The sequence below is a fragment of the Microcaecilia unicolor genome, chromosome 5 (assembly GCF_901765095.1).
Source record: "Microcaecilia unicolor chromosome 5, aMicUni1.1, whole genome shotgun sequence".
Lineage (NCBI taxonomy): Eukaryota > Metazoa > Chordata > Amphibia > Gymnophiona > Siphonopidae > Microcaecilia > Microcaecilia unicolor.
The window spans coordinates 160,743,598-160,765,802 of record NC_044035.1 but is presented as its reverse complement, the minus strand read 5'-3'; the positions used below and the strand labels follow the sequence as shown (position 1 = coordinate 160,765,802).

The 22,205-nt window shown below is 42.2% G+C and overlaps 1 protein-coding gene across 1 annotated transcript in view; it reads right to left on the bottom strand.

Annotated features, from left to right (window-relative positions):
• Positions 1-22,205, bottom strand: part of ADAMTS14 (ADAM metallopeptidase with thrombospondin type 1 motif 14) — a 372,712-nt gene that overhangs the window by 107,871 nt on the left and 242,636 nt on the right. The window contains exons 10-12 of the mRNA XM_030204905.1: positions 7,316-7,399; positions 2,406-2,562; positions 1,576-1,681 (exon numbers count right to left, since the gene is read on the bottom strand). Coding sequence (XP_030060765.1) covers positions 1,576-1,681; positions 2,406-2,562; positions 7,316-7,399 — 347 coding nt within the window. The remainder of the gene's footprint in view (positions 1-1,575; positions 1,682-2,405; positions 2,563-7,315; positions 7,400-22,205) is intronic.

The following is a 22,205-nucleotide window of genomic DNA, read 5'->3' as shown; positions in this document are numbered from 1 at the left end:
GGGTGGGGGGGAGGGATGATGAGGGAAAGATGTCGCATGGGGGAGGGAAGACGGGGGACACAGCAGCTGCACAGGGGGAAGGGAAGATGGAAAGAAAGATGCTGCACAGGGGGGAGGGAAGAGGGAAAGATGAGGCTTGGTTGGTGGGTGAGGGAGATGCACAGGGAAAAAGGGAGAGATGCAGCAAAGGGGTGGAGGGGTGAGGAAGGGAGAAGTCTTGGCTGTGTATGAGGTGGAGGGGAGGGACACATGCTGCATACAGAGGGGATAGGTGGGGAGGGGGAGAAATGGTAGGCATAGGGGTGGAGAGGAGGGAGAAATGGTGGGTATAGTGGTGGAGGGAGGGCGGAGCAGAGAAAATTTTGTGCCCACCCACTTTGGGCTCAGGCTCACCCAAAACTGGCTGTCTGGCTATGCCACTGCTCTGCATACTCAAAGCCAAGTCCAACCAGTCTCCTAAAACCTTAATCTCAAAACCAACATTACACCCCTACTCTCATTTCTGAGTAGCATTGACATACAGATGATTTTTTCACCTATGCAGCATCATTCAAACTTCTTTATCCTTTAAACAGAAATTCAGGTTTGCAATAATCTTATCCCATTTATCATCTATCATCAACTGTTGCAGTCTTCCTGTTAAACAAGACTGAAACCAGGACAGGGCTTCTCTCCAATCCCCCAAGCAGATAATCTACCCAGTGGTCTTCATTAATTTTTAAGTAGGGACCACGTTGGATTTTAATGAGCTGAAGGAGAGCTACCAAAAATCTTCCCAGGTGGGGCTACCACACTGCAGACCAGTGTGTGTCAATGAAATCCATACCCACCAACCTACCCTCAAACTTCACTGGGGGGTATCCTCAAGGTTGTGAGCATTTCCAAATGCATTCTTTTATCTATTGAGAAATGCCTTGTCCTTCAAGTATGTGGCTCTTCCCCCATCCATCTTCCCCTTTCTCTCCTGAACAATCAACAGAAAGATAATGGGGGACACCCCAGATGTCCCGCGGGCCACTATGAAAGAACACTGATCTAGCCTGTCATGGTCTACATTGTCAAAGTCAGTGGTAAGATCTAAGGACACCTCTATATTCCCATGCCCTTATCCGTTCATCTAAGCAGGAAATCAACCAGGAACATGTGCTGCCTCTGCACTATGATCTACAGGAAACCAAACTGACCACCTAAAAGAATTTTATGCTCTTCCAGATAATCAGATAACTGGCTCAGTACAACCTTCTTATGTAAGTTACCTAAAAAAGGTTGATGCAAAATCGGCCTATAACAATTAAGATCAGAGGTCCCTTATTTTTTATTGAGGCTGGATCACTGCTTCTTAAAATAAAACCCAAAATAACTGATTATTACTGCCTGTTGCAATAGACACCTTCCTGGGTTCATAGAGTATTAACGTTCCAATTTTACCAGTCATCTTAATAAATAAATAAACACAGGGCACACCACTATATTCTTGAAAGTGTCACTAGCCCAGATTATCGCTTAAATATGGAAGAGCTCCACGTTACCCTTGCTGAACTGCTCAACACCCAGCTTTCAAGCATACAGACTTACACATGCCCAGTCTCGTGTGCAATCACAAATGCAGAAGAGAATCCATCCTCATGGTTTAGAGTACAGCTGCGAAGTGGGTGGCACATGCCTGTCACAGGGGCATAACCTGAGAGAATAAAGAAATGAAAAAAAAAAACATTAAAAAAATAGTCCTAGAAAGAGTGAAAAAGAAAGGGTGAAGAGATCAGATAGAAAAATGAGAACAAATAAAGGAGAGAGAAAAAAAATCATCTTAAAAATGGGTTTCGAAAATAGTGATTTGGATGTTTTGGCAAAAACAAATGTCCATCTGCTGCTCTGTGCTGCTTTTTGGATGTTTTTCTGTTTCAAAAATGAGCTCCTTAATGTGGTAGAAGATGAACACTTTAATTCTGAACACAATGGTTAATCTAACGGAATATAACATTCTATATTCTTAGAAAATCACATGATCTGCTGTGAGATAAATTCTTCATATTTGAAATGCTTGGTTTAAATTCTTGAGAGAGGAGTTTGCTATACATACAGATTCTGTTAAATGTTTTGGGAACTTTTATTTTGGGAGGTTTATGGGCAAATCAGGAAGAATAACTACAATCATTGTATAAGATGCCTAGTTTCAGTTTTCTTCCATGTTGTATTTTCTTAATCTTACTGGCTAAATAGCATATCTACACGGAAAGAGTGTAGCCGTTTCTATGTTTATAACCCTGGATAATTAACAGGTTCCTGGTGTGGTGATATAATTGGTGGATCTGACAGTTCAGAAAAGCTTTTCAGATAGGCAGGTATTCCCCTTCCTGAGCCAGAGGACCGCACATACCTGATCGGGGAGACACCCTGTACAGTACCTTGCATACCTGCAGGACCAAAATCTTGCCTAGTCAGGAACACAGCGTGATCATGGTGTTCAGCATGGGCTGGGTCTGAGTGCTGCTGAGAGTTGGCCCAACGACACACCTGCTCCAAACTCCGAGATGGGTTTCCTCGCTCTATCAAGCCAACTGACTGTAGAAGGAACATTACATGGAGTTAATGGAGAATATACAATTTGTGATATACACATTTTAGCTGCTTTAAAGAATGCATACTTCCATAATGGACCCTATTTACTGACATGTGTTAGGCATTTAACACGGGTTTTAACGTGCGTTATGCCGTTAACTCATGTTAAAAAAAAAAATGATTGCCAAATACCAGAAATGCATGTTAACCCCCTGATTCTATATATGACACCCTAATTTGCACACCTAAATTTGGGTGCATGCCCAAGATGCATGCGTAAGTTAACCGATTAACAAGCCCTTAACTAGCAATAATTAGGTGCTAACAACCCATTATTGCAGTTAATTGGCAACAATCAGGATTGTGTGCGCTTCTGGCTGCACTCTATTCTATAAGGCGCAGTGCCTAAATCCCATGGCATGTATCTTTAAAGGGGGTGTGACCGGGGTGTGTCAGGGCATTTCAAAAAGTTATATGCGCAATTACAGAATACTGCCTGAGCGCGTCTAACTTGTGTGCCAGCATTTGCACTTGGTTTCAGCAAGCGTAAGTCTGGTGCTCAAAGTTAGGCACAAGATCAGGGCTTAAGTACCCTTTACAGAATCGTGCTTAGCGCCAACTTTTTCTCCATACCCATTTTTGAGCGCCATTTACTGAATCTAACCCTAAATCCCATGTTATATACCCAACTCCTGATTTTATGTTAACAAAAGGAAAGGGGTGGAAAGGGTGGAACAGATGATAATGTGCCATAATATATGCTGATAGCATGGCAAGCTGTTAGCATTACTGTATCGTTTGTACTATTTATCATATTTTGGTTATATGATTGTTCTACAGTAATGTTAAATGTATATATTTTTTTGCAGTGTATCATGTATGGTGCTAAGATGGTGGATTGGTGATATTACTAGTAGATGACTTTGGTTAGTGTAATACACTAAAAACTGAGCACTTATCACGATATTTAACATATATTTAGTTTTAATTTTAATTAAGGCAATATATATATAAAAAATACAATCAAGGTTTCTTTTTTTTGGTAGACTAGAAGACAATAGGAATTGAAAAGGACTATAACCCAGGATAATTTTATGAGCTTTAATAAGGTGCCACAATGGCATCACAGAGTGACAGTTCCATACCAACTAAGTCGTTATAGAAATACTACCACAGAGCAGCTCTGGCATGCCAATGTTTAGGTGCGACCACTTATACCAGGTCAGTTCTAGCATAAGTGAGCATGCCTACGAGCACCACAAACCATCAAGAAACTCCAGACAGCCCAGAACACTGCAGCCAGATTGATATTTGGAAAGGCGAAATATGAAAGTGCCAGACCCCTTAGAGAAAAACTGCATTGGCTCCCACTGAAGGATCGAATTGCATTCAAAATTTGTACCTTAGTTCATAAAATTATTTATGGAGATGCCCCATCTTACATGTCAGACCTAATAGACTTACCAGAGAGAAACAACAAAAGTTCATCACGCACTTGCTTAAACCTTCACTATCCCAGCTGTAGAAGACTTAAATACAAATCTATACATACATCTAGTTTCTCATACATCTGCACACAATTATGGAATGAATTACCGATCAACATAAAAACAACACACGACTCGACACCCTTCCGAAAATTACTGAAGACCTACTTATTCATAAAGACATACAAAAAAGATCCCCCATAACGATCTGACTCACAAATTACCCCAATACATCTATTATGGAACTCTCCAATTTGTTTATTTGAAATACATCCTCATTACTGAATATTATTATTGAATACTATATCTTGTCTTGATATCATTATGTTATGTTTTATCTAATTACCCACTTCCATTCCTACATGATATACCTATGCACCTTTATTTGTAATGATTCTGAAATTATTATTCCGTTAATATGATTGCTATGATATTTTTATGCACCTTTTCTGTATTTATATTCTGAAATTCTTATTCTATTAATGTGAATGTCGTAACATTTTGTAAGCCACATTGAGCCTGCAAATGGGTGGGAAAATGTGGGATACAAGCGCAGCAAATAAATAAATAAATGAGGCAAGCACTGCTTAGAGCATTCTACAAATTACTTGCATATATTGGTGCCACGCCTATGTTTACACTCCCCTGCAGTTACTTACCATAAATTGCACTACCTTATAGAAAGTGCCTAGTGCACTTTGGTAACGTGAGTGAGGGCAGGGACAGAACCTGGCTTAAATGGATCCACACAGCATGGCTAAGGTGAAAGAAAACAATATTTATTAAAAGTATCAAGTAGGGGATCCTGTTCCATTCACAAGTGGAGGGAGAAATAAACCCCAAAATATTCCTTAGACATAATAATGTTCTCCAGTGACCTGCTCCTGCAGGGCCTCAGTATATATTACTGTTTCTCAGCATGGCAGCACACTACTTGTCTCTGGCCTGGTTCCCCAGAGTTACTAATGTAGTCTCTAGCAATTACTCGTATCAAAATTAAAATCCAAATCTGCAAGGTTCCAATTTGAACTTGGCCTATCTGACTGTAGCAGTTTCAGTTCACAAATAGGTGGTGGAGGCATATGCCATGGGCGTAGTTCTTTCCCTCTGGGCCTCCCTCAACTTAGCTGTGGCCTTATCTTTTATACTTCCTGGACCATACTAGCTCCTGTCCTCTCATCTCACTTCCCCCTGGGCAGAAGTCTTAAGGTGGTTCTGAAACTGTGAGGGAGTGTTATCAAGGGGAAGTGGCAGCGTCCAATAGACTCCCTCACATACACATACAAGTTAACATACAAATGTTAGAACCAATTAAAGTGGCATTTAGTTTTGTAGGTCTAGGTGCCAGTGTACCCTTCATGTCCTTTATTAATTCATAGAATGGATACAGAACAGGCAATAGCATTGCATGTTTTCCTATATTGCCCTACCCAGTGCTGCCTAAGCCATTAAAGGGTAAAAGTGTAATTCAAATTCTAGGCCCGCTCAGTCATAAGTACATAAGTATTCCCATACTGGGACAGATGAAAGGTCCATCAAGCCCAGCATCCTGTTTCCAACAGTGGCCAATCCAGATCACAAATATCTGGCAACATCCCAAAAAGGTTCAATACATTTTATGCTGCTTATCCCAGAAATAGCAATGGATTTTCCCCAAGTCAATTTTATAATGGTCTATGGACTTTTCCTTTTGGAAGCCGTCCAGACCTTTTTTAAACCCTACTAAGCTAACCGTCTTTACCACATTCTCTGGCAATGAATTTCAGAGTTTAATTTCACACTGAGTGAAGAAACATTTTCTCTGATTCGTATTAAATTTACTGCTTTGTAGCTTCATCGCATGCCCCCTAGTCCTAGTATTTTTGGAAAGAGTAAACAAACTATTCACGTCTACCCGTTCCACTCCACTCATTGTTTTATAGACCTCTATCATATCTCCCCTCAGCCGTCTTTTCTCTAAGCTGAAGAGCCCTAGATGCTTCAGCATTTCCTCATAGGGAAGTCATCCCATCCCCTTTATCATTTTCGTCACCCTTCTCTGTACCTCTTCTAATTCCACTATATCTTTTTTGAGAAGCGGCAACCAGAATTGAACACTGGCCTTAATGCAGAGACTATCAATAACAGTGCCAACCAGCAGCACCAAATAGTGATGGCAGGTTGTTAGCACTGTGGACTACCAATTCAGTTCACATAGGCCAAGGCATGGCTTTCAGATCACAACCTGAGCTAGATTTGAAATGGTGACCTCCTGCAGTCCTAGGACAATCCACTCCTCTTTCAATTCATGTTTTTGAACACTCAGCACTTTCAAGCTGCTTCTCTGCAAAAATCGTCAAACTGTCCCAGAACTGTTTCTAAAATATTTATATAATTCTGGGATCAATTTTTAAGGGTTTAGGGATCCTTTTACTAAGCCATGGTAAAAAGTGGCCTGCAGTAGTGTGAGCGCATCTTTCGGGCACGCACTGGGCCACTTTTTACTGGGAAAAGGGCCTTTTTTAAGGGGCCAGAAAATGGACATATGCTAAAATTGAAACCAGCACGTGTCCACTTTCGGCTTGAAACCGTACCGCTACCCACTGACCTAGCGGTAACGTCTCACGTGCTACCCACGCGGTAAGCATGCAGCACGCACCAACTGCTGCTTACCGCCAGGTTTGCAGACAGCAGTAGAAAATAGAAAATTCTTTTCTGCCACGGGGTCCAGCTCGTGCCAAATTCGGAATTACCGTATGACTTATGCGCTAGCCGGGTGGCAGTGCTGATTTAGCGCACACTGCACGTGCGTAGGCCCTTACACAGCTTAGTAAAAGGGCACCTAAGTGTCCTAAGTTAGACTCCTAAATGAGTCTCTGAAAATTCATTAGAGCTGAGTACCTAAACTTATGCTGAAAAGTTCATTAAACTACTAAATTTAGGAGCTTAAAAGGTGGGTGGCAACAGGGATGAATTCAGAGCAAAGAACAAAAGTTAGGAGCTTAGTAGTGATTTTCAGCATTAAATACCTAAATTACCCACTCCCACTCAGAAACATTTACAAGGAAATTATAGGAAAAAAGTAGCCCGCAGAGCTACCACCTGTGGCCACAAAGCTAAAAAGACCTTGTGCCTGACCTGTGGGGGTCTAGAGAAATCAGGAAATATAAATATATGTTGACTAACAAACAAAGCAGCTCTACAGTTGAAATGACGTCTCAAAATCCAATTGCGATCAGGTTCAAGGGCTTTATTTTTTTGTTAAACCCCAATGTGGTATTGATGTTTACCTGCCGGTATCCCAGTATGATCATTCGGACTAACACAATGTTGATGTGGACCCCCAAGGATTCATCATGGTAAATTTCATCTACCTAGGATGAAAAAAAAACTGGTTTAAACAGAATCAGAAAAGCCTTGTTGCACAATATCTAGTGACAGAGTGGCAGAAAACAGAGCACTTCTTTCCAAAAGCTGCACATGCAAATATATTATCAATATAATGTACTTATATGTTACAATAAATGGGCACACATGTATATCATTGTACATCTATAATCAATAACAAATACATCCCAGAGAGAGCAGACATATAGTAAAAAAATATGCAGGCACATGACAGCTGTATTGTATGTTAGACCAGTGGTTCCCAAACCTGATCCTGGAGGCACCCCAGCCAGTCACGTTTTTGGGATATCCACAATGACTATTCATGACAGAGATCTGCAGGAGTGTATGCAAATATCTCTCATGAATATTCATTGTGGATATCCCAAAAACCTGTCTGGCTGGGGTTCCTCCAGCACCAGGCTTGGGAACCACTGCGTTAGACAAATGCTCTCTTTCATGTCTCACTCTTGTCTCATTCAGATCAGTTGAGTAGCTGTCCAGTGGCCTCTTCTTTATACATCTGGCGCATCGCACAACAAAAGCTCTCGTGCATTCCAATTTTGAGTAATTTTAAAAGGCATTTACACAAGTAAACCAGTGTTTTATGCCCAGATGGCCATAAAACAACTTGGAGTTTATGCCCCTAAACGTATGCATATAAGGGCAGTTCTAAAAAGGGCATTCATTTAAATAGGGAAATAAATAGAAATAAAACAAAACATAAAAAAGAAAATAAGATGATACCTTTTTATTGGACTAACTTAATACATTTTTGATTAGCTTTCAAAGGTAACCCTTCTTCTTCAGATCGGAAATAAGCAAATGTTGACAAATATCAGAATATAAAAGTGAAACACAAAAGCATTCCAATGACACTCTCACAGGAAGAGGGTTGGGTGGGTTAAGTTAGTCCAATAAAAAAGGTATCATCTTATTTTCTTTTCTATGTTTTGTTTTATTTCTATTTATTACCTTTAAAAGTGGACCAACACGGCTACCACATCACTTTAATCAGTTAAATAGGGGAATGCGTAAATAATGGCAGCATCAAAAAGTAAGTCTGTATTCCATAGAGGCCACACATCTGGGCATGACCTTTATAGAATAGGTCCATATACTGTAAAAAAAAATGTAAACATCCATAGGCAGTGGGGCATCCAGTGATCTGTGCATGAATGTATGTGACATATGCGTTGATGTCACAGGTGTGAAGAATCTCACAAATGACTGCAATTGCTTGACTACCAAATTCTGGACCCACTGACACCGTTCTCTTGGTCAGGTTGTTCCTGTGACTGGAACACACATTGTTCCCTGTACTGGCCAGAGCAGGGACCATTTTAGAATGAGAAGGTCCTGGAAGAAGGTGAGCATCAGATACAACAGAGACAAGCATCATTCTGCAGAGAGATAAGCTGCAACAGAGGGGCAGGGCTTGGAGCCCTAGATAAGATATATAAGGGAAATAGATGTGTCTGAAACTGAATTCATGTGAAAAATTGGTACAAGTGGGTTTGATTGGCAGATACACCAGAGACAACACCAGTACATACTCACAGCAGGATAGGACTGGGGCTGGGAAAGGGAGAGAGGGGACATCACATGTGGACAGGACACATATGACCCAACAGCACTCACAACTCTGACAAACACCATCAAAAGACATCTTTTGATGGTGCTCACCAGAGTTGGCGACGTACATTCGAGTCAAGTTTATAATTGTATTGTTATTCCAATCTGATATACAATTCTGAGGAACAGTGGTGCTTCTAGAAATCACCATAGATACAAACTACAGGGACTCCTGAACAGGCCTGAGCAGCCCTGAAACACGACGAGTCCAGTTTTTAGCAATAAACTTTTGATGTTGTGATAAGGAAGAGGCTATCCTACCCTGGTTAGGCCCCTAGAGGGCGCTGTTCCCATAAAATGTCCAGGGAGAAGGGCTGGGTGAGTCACTAAAGGGAGCCAGTAAGGGGATGTATTATAGCTGGCGGTCGCTAGGACGGGGGAGAGTCCTGGAGGAGGAAACAGGTGCAGCAGGTTATGGGCTGGGTCCTGTTTAGCCATTAACCCCTTAAGACCCCACCAGAATGTGCGAGAGAGAGGAGAGCTAGCAGCTGAAGAAGAGAGCTGGTAACTGAAGCAGGAGGATCCCCATGAGAAGTACTGGCTGAGCCCTTTGGACTGGTGGTGAACTGTGTACAAAGCAAGGAAGCTGGCTGGGGTAAGAAGACCCTAGAGTGTCAGGTATAAGAACTGTGTGTTACAAGGAAGGACTGGGTGTTCAGGTTACAAGGAAGGACTGGGTGTCCATGTTACAAGGAAGGACTGAGTGTCCAGGTGCTTAAGCTGGAAGATTGAACTGACTAGGAAGAAATGTTTAAGCTGGAAGGACTGTTTAAGCTTGTAAAAAGTGTTTTAAGCTGGAAGATGTGTGCCCCAGGAAGGGGGAATAAAAGATTTGTATGAGAAATATCCTGTTGGTGAGACCTGACTGTGTTTGCCTTTTGAGAAGCAGGTCACCCTGAGCAGAAAGGGGTAGTAGAATAATTTGCATAAAATCTGCATACTGTGAACCAGCTCACCCTGAGTGAAAGAGGGACCTGGGATCCTGAGGTGGGAGCTTCATCTTCACAATAGCCTCATCTTCACAATGTGAACTCTTTGAATCCATTAGAGGTTGTTGTCATCATCCTTCTCGTCTCCTTCGTTTTGCATGTTTGCTTTGCTTGACCTGTGTGAAGTTCTTCTGTATTTGTCACTTGCCATCTAATGTTACACAGTGGCAGAATTTAATATATGCCACCATGGTCCTGGAATGTCAGAAAGCCAGCTGGGCTTGCCCTTTATGATGGAGAACATTCCAGAAGATCTGGGAACCAGTTTGGACAGCGATGCTGCCATCCTACCTACAGTTGGATTTTAAATTGTTGATTGACTTTGTTTAATTCACTCTTGAACACACCACTTCATTATTTGTTCCAGATTTGGATAAGAGCTACCAAGTTTGGAAATATAGTTAGGTTTCAGGAACAGAGCCTGGGAGAGGGGGAGACTTATAAAACTGTTGGATTGTTGTTAAGGGAGTTCAGAATTATGTAAGGACCATAACATATTTTTGTATCTGTTTTGGTTTGAAAGTATGCTTGTTTTCATTAAAGAAAACATATTTTAAAAAGTTAACCAAATTATGTTTACTGGAGAACCATATACACTATAAATAAATACCCCACATTCAGAACTTCCATGTGTGTATTTAAATATACATTTTGATGCGTGGTATTTCTCTTTGACAGGAGTGCTTTTCATGAGCTAAAGAGACACATACACACGAGGTAAAGCTTTCTCATTTTATATTTTAGAATTGATACCCCATTTTGAGCAGTCACTGCTTTAATTGAATGCTTTAGACAGATGTTTAAAAACACAGGGAATGAGACTGAGACCTGCAGAAGCAGAAACTACTGTGCCCAAGTTTTCAACATTCTAGGGCCCTTCTACTAAATTAAGTTTTGCACTGACTGCACCTTAACAGCAAACACGTGGAAACTTCAAAGGCAGCGTGGTAACTGTTGGGGGTGTGTCCAGCATGTCCTCTGCAGTTCTCACACAGAAATGTTCATTAGCGCATATTATCTCTGATACAATTAGTGCATACACACTTAGCACCTAGTATTAAGAAGGCATTAAGTGAACCCACACTAACTGCACAAGTGACAGTGTGTGGTATGTACCCTGCATCGACTACAACATGCTATCCATGTCCATTCTTCACCTATGTCCCACCTGGTTCACAAACAGTTACAATTATTTTTCTTGTATTCCACTAATTCCATTTGCATAGTTCATAGCAGATTACAGAAAAACTCTAGTCCACAAAATGACTAGGATGTAACATATTTAAAGAAAACATAACAAAGCTGACACCCACTATTTCCTATCCATATATTGAGAAAACAATGAAGTCTTAAGGCCCCCTTCTTAAACATATCATAAGATAATTAAAACCGTAAATTGATAGGCAAAGATTTCCAAAGCTTGGCTACCCGGTACACAAACAGACATATAAAATGTTTCCTCCCAGGGATACCCTTGGGACTCGGAAAATCAAACAGAAGGGAATTATGAGTATTATATAACTTTCTTCCTAATATGTAGTGTACGAAAGATATTAAATATTGCGGTACTAATCCCTGTGCAATTTTCCACAACATACATCCTAGTTTAAAAGTTGTCTTGGCCTCAACAGGAAGCCAATGCAGTTTTCTGTAGCAAGTTGTAATTCTGTCTGATTTTCTAAGGGAATAAATCAAATGAACCGCCACATTCTGGATTGTTTGTAGCTTTTTCAATAAATATTTTGGCAGTCCCAAATAGATAATATTACAGTACTCCAGTCTACTAAGAATTAGGGACTGAACTACAAGTCTGAACTGATCAATTGATAAAAATTTGCGAATAACTCTTAGCCTTCTCATAATAGGAGTGGAGGAGTAGCCTAGTGGTTAGTGCAGTGGACTTTGATCCTGGGGAACTGAGTTCAATTCTCACTGCAGCTCCTTTTGACTGTGGGCAAGTCACTTAACCCTCCCATTGCCCCTGGTACAAAAAAATAAGTACCCGAATATATGTAAACTGCTTTGAATGTAGTTGCAAAAACCGCAGAAAGGTGGTATATCAAGTCCCATTTCCATACAAAAAGGATTCTTAACAAGGGAATTTATTTGAGGTTCCAAAGTTAAACTGCTATCCAACATAGTACCCAAAATATCTTTATAGATTGATTGAGAGTAAAGCTTTCCCCATCAATTATCAGGTTAGATTTTAGTTCCTGAATCGGCATCGTTTGTATTAACAGAAACTTAGTTTTGTCTTTATTTAATGTCAAATAATGGGAAGACATTCAATTGCAAATAAGTGAAAAACATAGAATGCACTTGACATACAAATTCGTATTGTGCTAATTGCTCAACCACCATGGGAACAGTTAACACGCTTGTGTGGTAGTAGTTAACGTACGCTAATTGGCATGTTAACTGCTTAACACACTTCAGTAAAACATCTCCTCTCTGGTTAATGCCTACTTGTTTCACAGTCCTGCCACCTCTAAAGAGTTTGAAGACCTCATCTGACCTGGAGACAAAGGGTTAAAATTAAGTGACTTGGCAAACTTTGAAGAAACTGCAATTGGCAAAGAAAGATCAAGGTGGTATTCCTATCCTTCTGAGCCTGCTATCATATATCCCCGTTTGCAACTACCTTTCATGCCAAGAACATAGTGTTGATTGTCCCAGCAATGCTCTAGGGACAAGATGCATTTCATACAGAATTAGCACCAAATAAAGAAACAAAGATCAAAACTCAGTTTAGGTAGTCTCCATGGTTGCACTTACAGTATATACAATTCCAAAGCGCTCACACAGTGTGTCCTTCACCCCTTCCTGCAAACTCATATTCAATTGACGTTAGAAACTTCTCAAGATTACCTTCAGACTAGCTGAGCAGAGTTGTTTACGAAAGAAGAAATAGAGTGTGAGAAAAAGAGAGAAATAAAAGAATTACATGGAAATTTGTATGAGCATTTTTTTTTTTGTTACTAAAGGGTGTTAAGCTCTTAACATGACTTTAGCACAGGAAAACAGGCTATCACATTAAAGCATTTTGCAATATTCTGTCTGTTTTCGAATGCTAAGGGGTGAATTCTATATATGGATGGAATGGAGGCGTGGCCTAATGGTTAGGGTGGTGGACTCTGGTCCTGGGGAACTGAGTTCGATTCCCACTTCAGGCACAGACAGCTCCTTGTGACTCTGGGCAAGTCACTTAACCCTCCATTGCCCCAGGTACAAATAAGTACCTGTATAAGTAAGCCGCATTGAGCCTGCCATGAGTGGGAAAGCGCGGGGTGCAAATGTAACAAAAAATAAAAAAAAAATAAAAAATATGACACCAAAAAAATCAGTGCAGTAAAAGTGATAGTCTATAAACCAAGCTTAAAGTTAGGCACAGTTTACAGAATAGCACTTACACCCAGGAATCAAGGCTAACTTTAGGTACGGCCAGTTACACCAACTGAAATGTAGTGTAAACATACATGCCTAAATCAGGCGCATATCCCCCCTCATTCTATAACAGCACGCATAAATGTTAGGAACATCCGTGCTCTGCTCACAACCCTCCAATTTTTGCGCCCCATTTTTGAACTCACATGTAAAATTTACGCATATATTCCAATTAATTCTAATTAGTTCCAATAATTGCTTAACAAGCCAATTATCAGCACAAATTAGCTCATTATTCAATTAAATTGCGCACACACATTGGACACGTGCCGAAATTTGCGTGTGTAATTTTTAGAATCTTTTATAGAATTAGGGTTTAAGCATGCATTAACTATTTTTAAAAACTATTCTTCTAGAGGGGATGTGTCATATGCAGAGAGAGGGCATTCTGTCATGTTCCCTGTCTTTGCAGAGTATGGGCATCAGAGGATCAGACGGCCATCTTGGATTTGGGCATATTCCGGGGTTTGGTGGCCATCTTAGAAGAGGGCCTATTAGGCCAGGGCAGCCATCTTGGAGTGTGGCAGCTTCAGGAAGGAAGCCCTTATTTGGTCATAGGGTGTTTCCGATGGGGGCTGCCATCTTGTTTTCAGCTGTGCTTGGTTGAGCCTAATTCCTTCTCTATTTAAGGCTCTGCCCTCAGTCCATCTGTGCTTCGGCTTCTACTCAGTTCGCTGGATAGTTGCAGTGCTTCTGGATCTACTTCTGACTGCTGCCTGTTCCTGGACCTGCTATTAACCGGTGCCTGGTACTGACCTTTGCCTAGCCCTGGTTTTGCTGTAATCTGCTGCTTGGTCTAACCCTGTGGACTTTGTGCTGGACTTTGTTCTCTCTGCTGCTGGCTACTCGCACTCAGGAGCTCAACTCCTGGGGAATGGTGGGAGGCACAGGGAGGACTCAGGGTTTTGGCCGACAGCCTGGTGAGGGATTTTCTTCATCGAGTACAAGGGCTCACCTCTCCTGGGAAATACATTACACATTCTTGCATTATCTGGCAAGTGCATTCAGATTAGCGCATGCTAACTGGATAACGAAGGGTTAATGTGGGAGGCGGTAAGTGCTCCTGAGTTAACTTTTTGCAGGTCTCGCATGGTGCTGATAACATTAATGCAAGACTTAAAATTATTTTTTTTAAAAGGCCTTAAAAAGTGGAACATTAAATCTGGGCTTAGTGCATGAGAAAGTCCTATGTTAGAATGCGTTAAGTTCAAATTTCAGCACACTTTAGTAAAACGGCCCCTATGATTGGAACGCATCTTATAAGTTGGTTTATAAGGAGATCATGTGATGCAGTGAGCTCAGCAGCTGGGTTATTCTGCAGCTCCGGGAGCCCTCCTCTTCTATTAGTGCTATCTTATGCTATTTTTTGACAAGCAAACTTGACCCACTTAGCGTTAATTCTCCATGGACTGTGTCAGGCACACCAAGTAGAGATGTGAGCCCTTGTGCCCGATGGAGGAAGAATTCCCACCGAGCTGTCGGCCAACCCAGAGTTCCCCCTGTGTCTCCCTCCGTTCCCCAGGGGTTGAGCCCCTAGGTGCAGGAAGCCAACAGCAGGAAGAACTGAGTCCAGAACAGAGTCCACGGGGCCCAGCCAGGCAGCGGGCATAGAAGATCCAGGCACAAACAGTGGTCAATACCAGGCAGCAGACAGAAAATCCAGGATCAGGCAAAGGTCAATACCAGGCAGCAGACAGAAGCAAATCCAGAATCAGGCAAAGGTCAATACCAGGCAGCAAACAGTAGAAAAACCAGAAGCACTGCAACTACCCAGAGAACTGAATAGAAGCTGAAGCGTGGGAGGACTGGTGGCCTGGCTTTAAATAGTGAAGGAATTAGGCCCAAACATGCACAGCTGTCTTCAAGATGGCTGCCCCAAACGGAGATGCCCTCAAGCCCAAACATGGGCTTCCTTCTTGCGGCTGCCCAACACCAAGATGGCCGCCCCTTCCTAAGACGCCCACCTCTGAGATGGCCGCCCTCTCCTGTATATGCCCAAATCCAAGATGGCCGCCATCTCTTCAGATGCCCATATCTTGCGCAGGCAGGGAACATGACAGACTGCATGGAAAAATTGGGGAGAAATCGACCAATGCTACGGCCAATAAACCAGTGAAGCAGGAAAAGGGACGCACACACAGCAGTGAACCAAAGATGGTGGAGACCCCGCTCTCAATTCCTGCAGCTTTATCTGACACACAGTTAGCGCAACTTACGTTGGTAGTGGACAAAGCTCTTGAGCCCAGACTGGGTGCACTATCCCACAAAAAGGACTCATTCCAGGCTGCCTTGGATGGCATTGCATCCTATGCTGGCGTGCTCGAGACACGACTTTGTACCCTGGAGGATGATGCGAATGAACTGAGCTCCATAATGGCGCACCTTGAACAGCATGTCTGGGATCAGGAAGCTAAATTGGAACCTAGAGAACCATTCCCCCAGGAATGATCTCCATACCATTAGGCTGCCAGAGCAAGTCCCAGAGCATAATCTCACCACCTGGCTCGATGACTGGCTGACAAAAGAATTGTTGCTCGCTGACCATATCCTGGAACAACTCCCTTATTTATTAAAAGGACAAAAAAACACCATTGAAAAAACACAGCACAGACTCAAAACTCCTAAAAGCAAAGTATCCATTTAACTCAGTTCCGTAAGTCACTAATTTTACAGTTCCTTGAAAAAAAGCCAAAAAACGGGACTCAATCAGTACTTAGCTTTGCCTATAACAGCTATTTGACATTGCTTGTAGGATCCACAAAAATCTTCATAACGTCCCTTCTCTCCAGGCTTGACTTCATAAATCCTTTTAATAAATAAGGGAGTTGTTTTCCACCATTGTTTTTTTCAGACGGACTGAAGCCAGTCCCCATTGAGGATTGTTAAAAGGTCTATGACTTTCCACGGGGTGGTTGAGGCTTCTGTTTGTTTAAATTATTAATCCTAACCAAAGGTCCACTTTAAAAATTCTAGAAGCAAAGGTATTGGGATTTACTGAGTGGTACAGGTAAAATGAACTCATTTGGAGACTGCTCCACAGAGCTATTTAACTGCCAATGCACAGAGGTGAACATGTGGGTGGCAGCAGTACCAGCTCTGTATGGGGTGGGCTGTCAAAAGAGACCTTACATGGCCTGGAGATGGATACCCTGCATGGGTCATCCCAAGAAGCCCTGAGTAAGATAGATGAAGCTTCTGAGCAAGCCACTAAGCTTTTAAGTTTGTACTCTTATTTAATTCTCTGTAAGCCACATTGCGCCTGCATGAGTGGGAAAATGTGGGATATAAGTAACAAATAAATAAATAAATAAATAAATAAGAGGCTCTACACAGGCTGAAGCTGCATTAGGCATGATGGCTGTCAGAAGAGGCACTGCATGAGTCATCAGAAAAGTAGGTGGAGCTTATTTAACCTAGTTCCTGAAAACTCCAGATTCCGTGGCCTTTACAGTGACCACACAATTACAGGAAAACGGGGCACAATTAATAACTGTAAATCATTAAAGCCGCTAGCTGCTGCCTTCTGGGTTTTCTGAGCCATAAAACTGGAGTCTTGTTTTTATTTCCTCCATATAAATTTGCCAAAGGCCTTGTTTAAATAATTAATATCCACTGCCATGTGATAGTGCTCATGTTGCTATGTAGAAGACATGTGTTCAGTTGCATGCCCAGTTTCTGCTCCATATATTTTGGCAAGTAGAGAATTCCTATTATTATTTAAAGTTTTCATCTCCAATAGCTAAAATAACCACATCTATGGACACTACATCTCACCCCACAGAGAAGTCATCGGAAAAAAAGAGTGAAAGATTAGAATGACTTCAATAAATCATGAATTCTTTCAAACATAACTAGACCTCTGGTTACACTTTCATTCCTTCAATTGACTCTTCTACATTGCTTTCTCTCAGGAGATGGGAACTAACTAGCTCTTTGAATACTCATCTGGAGCATGCACACTAGTCCTCTCATGGTCTTACCTTTTTCTAATTTTCCATGCTGAATGGGTGTAAAGTTTGAGGATACACCTCAACAGAACTAAGATATACTATTCAGAAGAAATGAATGCAGTGACTCTACATCCATGTGTGATGGAAACCACTGAGCTATAAAATGTAGCCAGACTTTCTGCTAGCTTACATGGATTTCAGTCAAAATTTAAAAAGCCACAACTTTTGATCCAAGGTAATCTTATAAGCCCTGGATGCTACAGTAAGGCTTTAATGACTTAATTCAAGGAAGTTGAATGGAGGCATTACTGCAAATAATAGATTTATAACTATGGTGACTTAACAAGTCAGAAATGCTATAGTGAGGCTTGACCTTATCATCTTGATTATGTATCCATCGTGTTTTTTAAAGCTAGGGATGTTATAGGCACATTCACATTGTTCGCAATGAATAAATGTTCATCATGACTTTATGAACCAGAAAGGTAACGGGGGGGGGGGGGGGGGGGGGGGGGGGGGGGGAGGGAAGGAACATGAGTATTTACAGGGTAATTGTGAATAGCCCGCATTGCTTGCAATGTATGCCGACACTTTTTGCCCATGCAGGTTGTAAAAACCTTTATGCATTATTTCTCTGAAAATTTGTAGATGTAAAGCATATACTCTAAAAGTGGCCATACACTTTACACTTATTTTATGTGTCTTGTTTTCCCCTCCTGACTTAAATATGCCTACAGGAATTCAACTATTTAACCAGGAACCTAATTATCATCCAAGCAATTTTATCCAGGCAAATACCTATTTACCTGGAATTTTCAAAATTATCCTCACAATTATTTATGCATCAGTTAAATTTGTAAATCAAGAATATGGGTTTTTAGAAATTATCTATATAATAATTTGTAACTCTGCTTCCCTGAATGGTTGGCTGGCTGGGTTCGTAACAGCATGCTGATGTCAAATCGCCTGCAGTGCTCCCTTCCCTCTCAGTGTCCCGCCCTCACGTAAAGATGAAATGACGTCAGAGGAGGGTGGGACACTGAGAGGGATGGCGAGGGATGGCAAGGGAAGGCTGGAGGCGACGCGAGCCCAACCTGCCGCCACTGCGACCTCAGGTAAGATGAACGGCTTAAAGGCTGGGCGGCAGGAAGGACAGAGTCACTGGCCATGAAGGGGAGGGGAAAATCGCTGGACATGGAGGAGATGGGAGGCGAGAGAAGAATCGCGGGACATGGATAGGAGGGCAGGGCAGAGGAGAATTGTGGAAATGGAGGGGAGGCCAGAATCGCGGGACACAGAGGGGATGGCAGGGCAGAGGAGAATCGCTGGACATGGAGGGGAGGCCAGAATCATAGGACACAGAGGGGACGGCAAGGCACAGGAGAATTGCTGGCCATGGAGGGAAGGGGAGAATCGCAGGACATGGATGGGATGGGAGGGCAGGGCAGAGGAGAATTGCTGGACATGGAGGGGTGGCCAGAATTGCGGGACACTGAGGGGAGGGCAGGGCACAGGAGAATCGATGGATATGGAGGGGAGGCCAGAATTGCGGGACACTGAGGGGAGGGCAGGGCACAGGAGAATCGATGGATATGGAGGGGAGGCCAGAATCGCGGGACACAGAGGGGAAGGCAGGGCACAGGAGAACTGCTGGACATGGAGGGGAGGCCAGAATCACGGGGCACAGAGGGGACTGCAGGGCAGAGGAGAATTGCTGGACATGGAGGGGAGGGCAGGGGAGAGAGGAGAAATCGCTTAGACGACAGCCTTCCTACGGCCCATTTCATTTTTCACGAAACGGGCTTTGTTGCTTGAATAAAAATTGTATATCCATGGTGACTTTTCAGACTTAAAGAGTAGATAATATCCAAGAAGAGGAGAAGGTTGGTAAAAGTTTATTAACACCATATTTTAGTTCCATTCTAAACCACCCTGAATCCCATATGCTCCTCCTGAGCTGATACAAGTAGAGCTATTCTGTGTGGAGGCCCAGACTTTCTCATTCTGAAACAGCATTTATATTTTAATGAGAATTCACTAATCCGGAAAGTAGGGTTTTAGAAGAAATAATTAAATATTCCCTTCTTCCTGAAAAATGGCTGTAAATGCTTTCTGTTATACAACCAAGGGCTATTATGTCTTCACAAGGAACCTGATCACCCCACCCCTGACCCCTCTTCAGAATGCTGCAAAGAGCCCACCACATTCATCTCTTTCACACCCATCTCTGAACTTCATGAGCAGCCCAAATAAAATCACCATGTTTGTTTTACTTTCTTCCCCTTATGGCCTCTCCAAACTCTGAAACTCAAAGAACCTAACTACTCTCCCATACCTCCACAGACCCATCAAACTCTGCAAGGAGTACAAATGGGTGGTGATGTGGAGGGAGAGAAGGAAGAATCCTCTCTTTCTTTTTCTATCCTGATTATCAAAAATGGTGAGCTTGCTCTCATTTCTCTTTTTTCTAAAGGAACCTGCAACAGAGGTTTCTCATTTACTCATCCCTGACCTTCCTTGAACTCTGATACCTGCAAGGAGCCCTAACCATATCGAGTACTAAATTTAAAATGAATCGGAGAAAATATTTCTTCACTCAATATGTAATTAAACTCTGGAATTCGTTGTAGAGAATATAGTAAAAGCGGTTAGCTTAGTGGGGTTTAAAAAATGTTTGGCTAACTTCCTAAAAGAAAAGTCCATAAGCCATAATTAAAATGGACTTGGGAAAAATCCACTGCTTATTTCTAGGATAAACAACATAAAATGTATTGTACTGTTTTAGGATCTTGCCAGGTACTTGTAACCGGGATTGGCCACTGTTGGGAACAGGATGCTGGGCTTGATGGACCTTCGGTCTGTCCCAGTATGGCAATACTAATGTACTTATGTACTTAGTTCTTATCCCCTCACTTTTCCTTCTCCTTTCGTAAAAGTTACAAGGAACTCAAGAAGGATGAACTCTCTCCCACTCCTCCGCCAGCCCTTATATTTCACAAGTAAATACCTGCAACAAATCCCTTTCTCCCTCACAGGTCAACATCATAAATGCTTCCAGAATCCCAGTGATAGCAATTTCTTCACACATCCTTTTTCCCAAAAGGGATTGACACAGTTCCAAGAGAATTACAGAGCCAGGCATTGTGGATCCTGCCAGCTCTGATTTAAACTGCCAAAAGAACTCTAAGTTACCTCATCATCTCAGCTGAGAGGATTTGTGAATGAGAGTGAGAGAGGTCAGAGCAGGTAAATGACAGAAATCTAGCAAGGGCTGGTTATTCGTATTTAACTAGACTTGTCTGAACAAATCAAAAGATTAATCCATTTTCATGTATTTACTTTCTGCACGTTTTAACTTCAGTAGAAGTCAAGAGAGGAAAAATTACAAAACATAATAACCAACATGTGTTTAGCTTGCTAAAGTCTGTGGCACCTTCCTTTCTGGCTATTACACACAAACAGAAAGATACTCATTGGTGCGGCTCAGGGATACACTGAATTCCTGATTCCATTTATGTGGTGGTTTGATTGATTACTTCTGAAATACCTTAGTGTTTTTTTCAGTGTTCCCAGTAAGATAGACAGTCTCTACATCACACACACAAAAAATAAATAAATAATGACCAAAATCCTGATTAGCCAGCAGCAGTGAGCAGATAGAATTAGTCTTGGACAGTCAAAGCCAAGCCATGTCCAGGCACTGGATTTGAAGATCTGGGGCCATGCCGGCATATACTGGCTGCCAGTATAAGAAACTTATGCGGGCTCCAGCTGAATATCAACCAGGACCCACATAAGGAAAGAAGGTGCCCTCACCATCTCCAAGTCCCCATCCTTCCCATGATATGGCTCTCCCTTCCCACCCCCAACAACAGAAGGCCCTGACCAAGCCCCCAACCCCCTGTACCCTCATTGGCCCTCCTGGGCCTACCTTGTATAACCCTGGTAGTCTGGGGGAGGGTGCTCCTACAGGCAGAAGCGATGCACACTCACTCCTGCCCATCAGGCTTCAATCACAAAATGGCCATTGCAACGTCCAGATCTTGAGAAGGGAGAGGAAACCAGAAATTCTGATGCTGCTACCTGCAAGTAAACTGAGCACCGGCCAAAATTCAGACTGGTGTCTGGTTAGCTTGGAGGCTAAAGTTAGGCAGCCTTTTTGCTGTCCTAACTTTAGTCACTTACTTAATCAGTTAGTGGTCTGAATATCATGCTGACTGGTAATGTATCGTCCAAGCTCTGGCCAAGGACCATTCTAGTTCTCCTGCTATGTTAAATTGCTTTGAATATTGACCAGAGTGTGAATACTAGTTTCCTTTGTTATCCCTAGAGGTAATCTGACAACAGCAGGGTTGAAGATGGTTTCTGATGGTCAGGATAGCCATGGTAAGCTTCAATACCTAGTTCCCCTATCCAAAACAACATTGTGTTTAGTTAATTTTGCACCAATTGCCTTATTCAAAAACACACTGAAGCTGCTTGACATTTTGGTTATTCCTGCAGGAGACAGATATTTTTTTATCCTTGACTTAACTCATTGCCCTGCTACCAACGTGCTCTTATCCTATATAATACAAATTATGGGGCCCTTTTACCAAGCTGCAGTAAAAGGGGGCCTGTGCTGGCGTCAGCGTGAGTTTTTGATATGCACTGAGGCCCCTTTTACTGGAAAAAAGAAGCATAAAAGATTTAGCGTCCAAACAAGGAACTGTTTTCTGCGAAACCTGGTCCCCTTTTTGGGATACACTCACCCCAGTGGCCCGAAGTAGAATCTT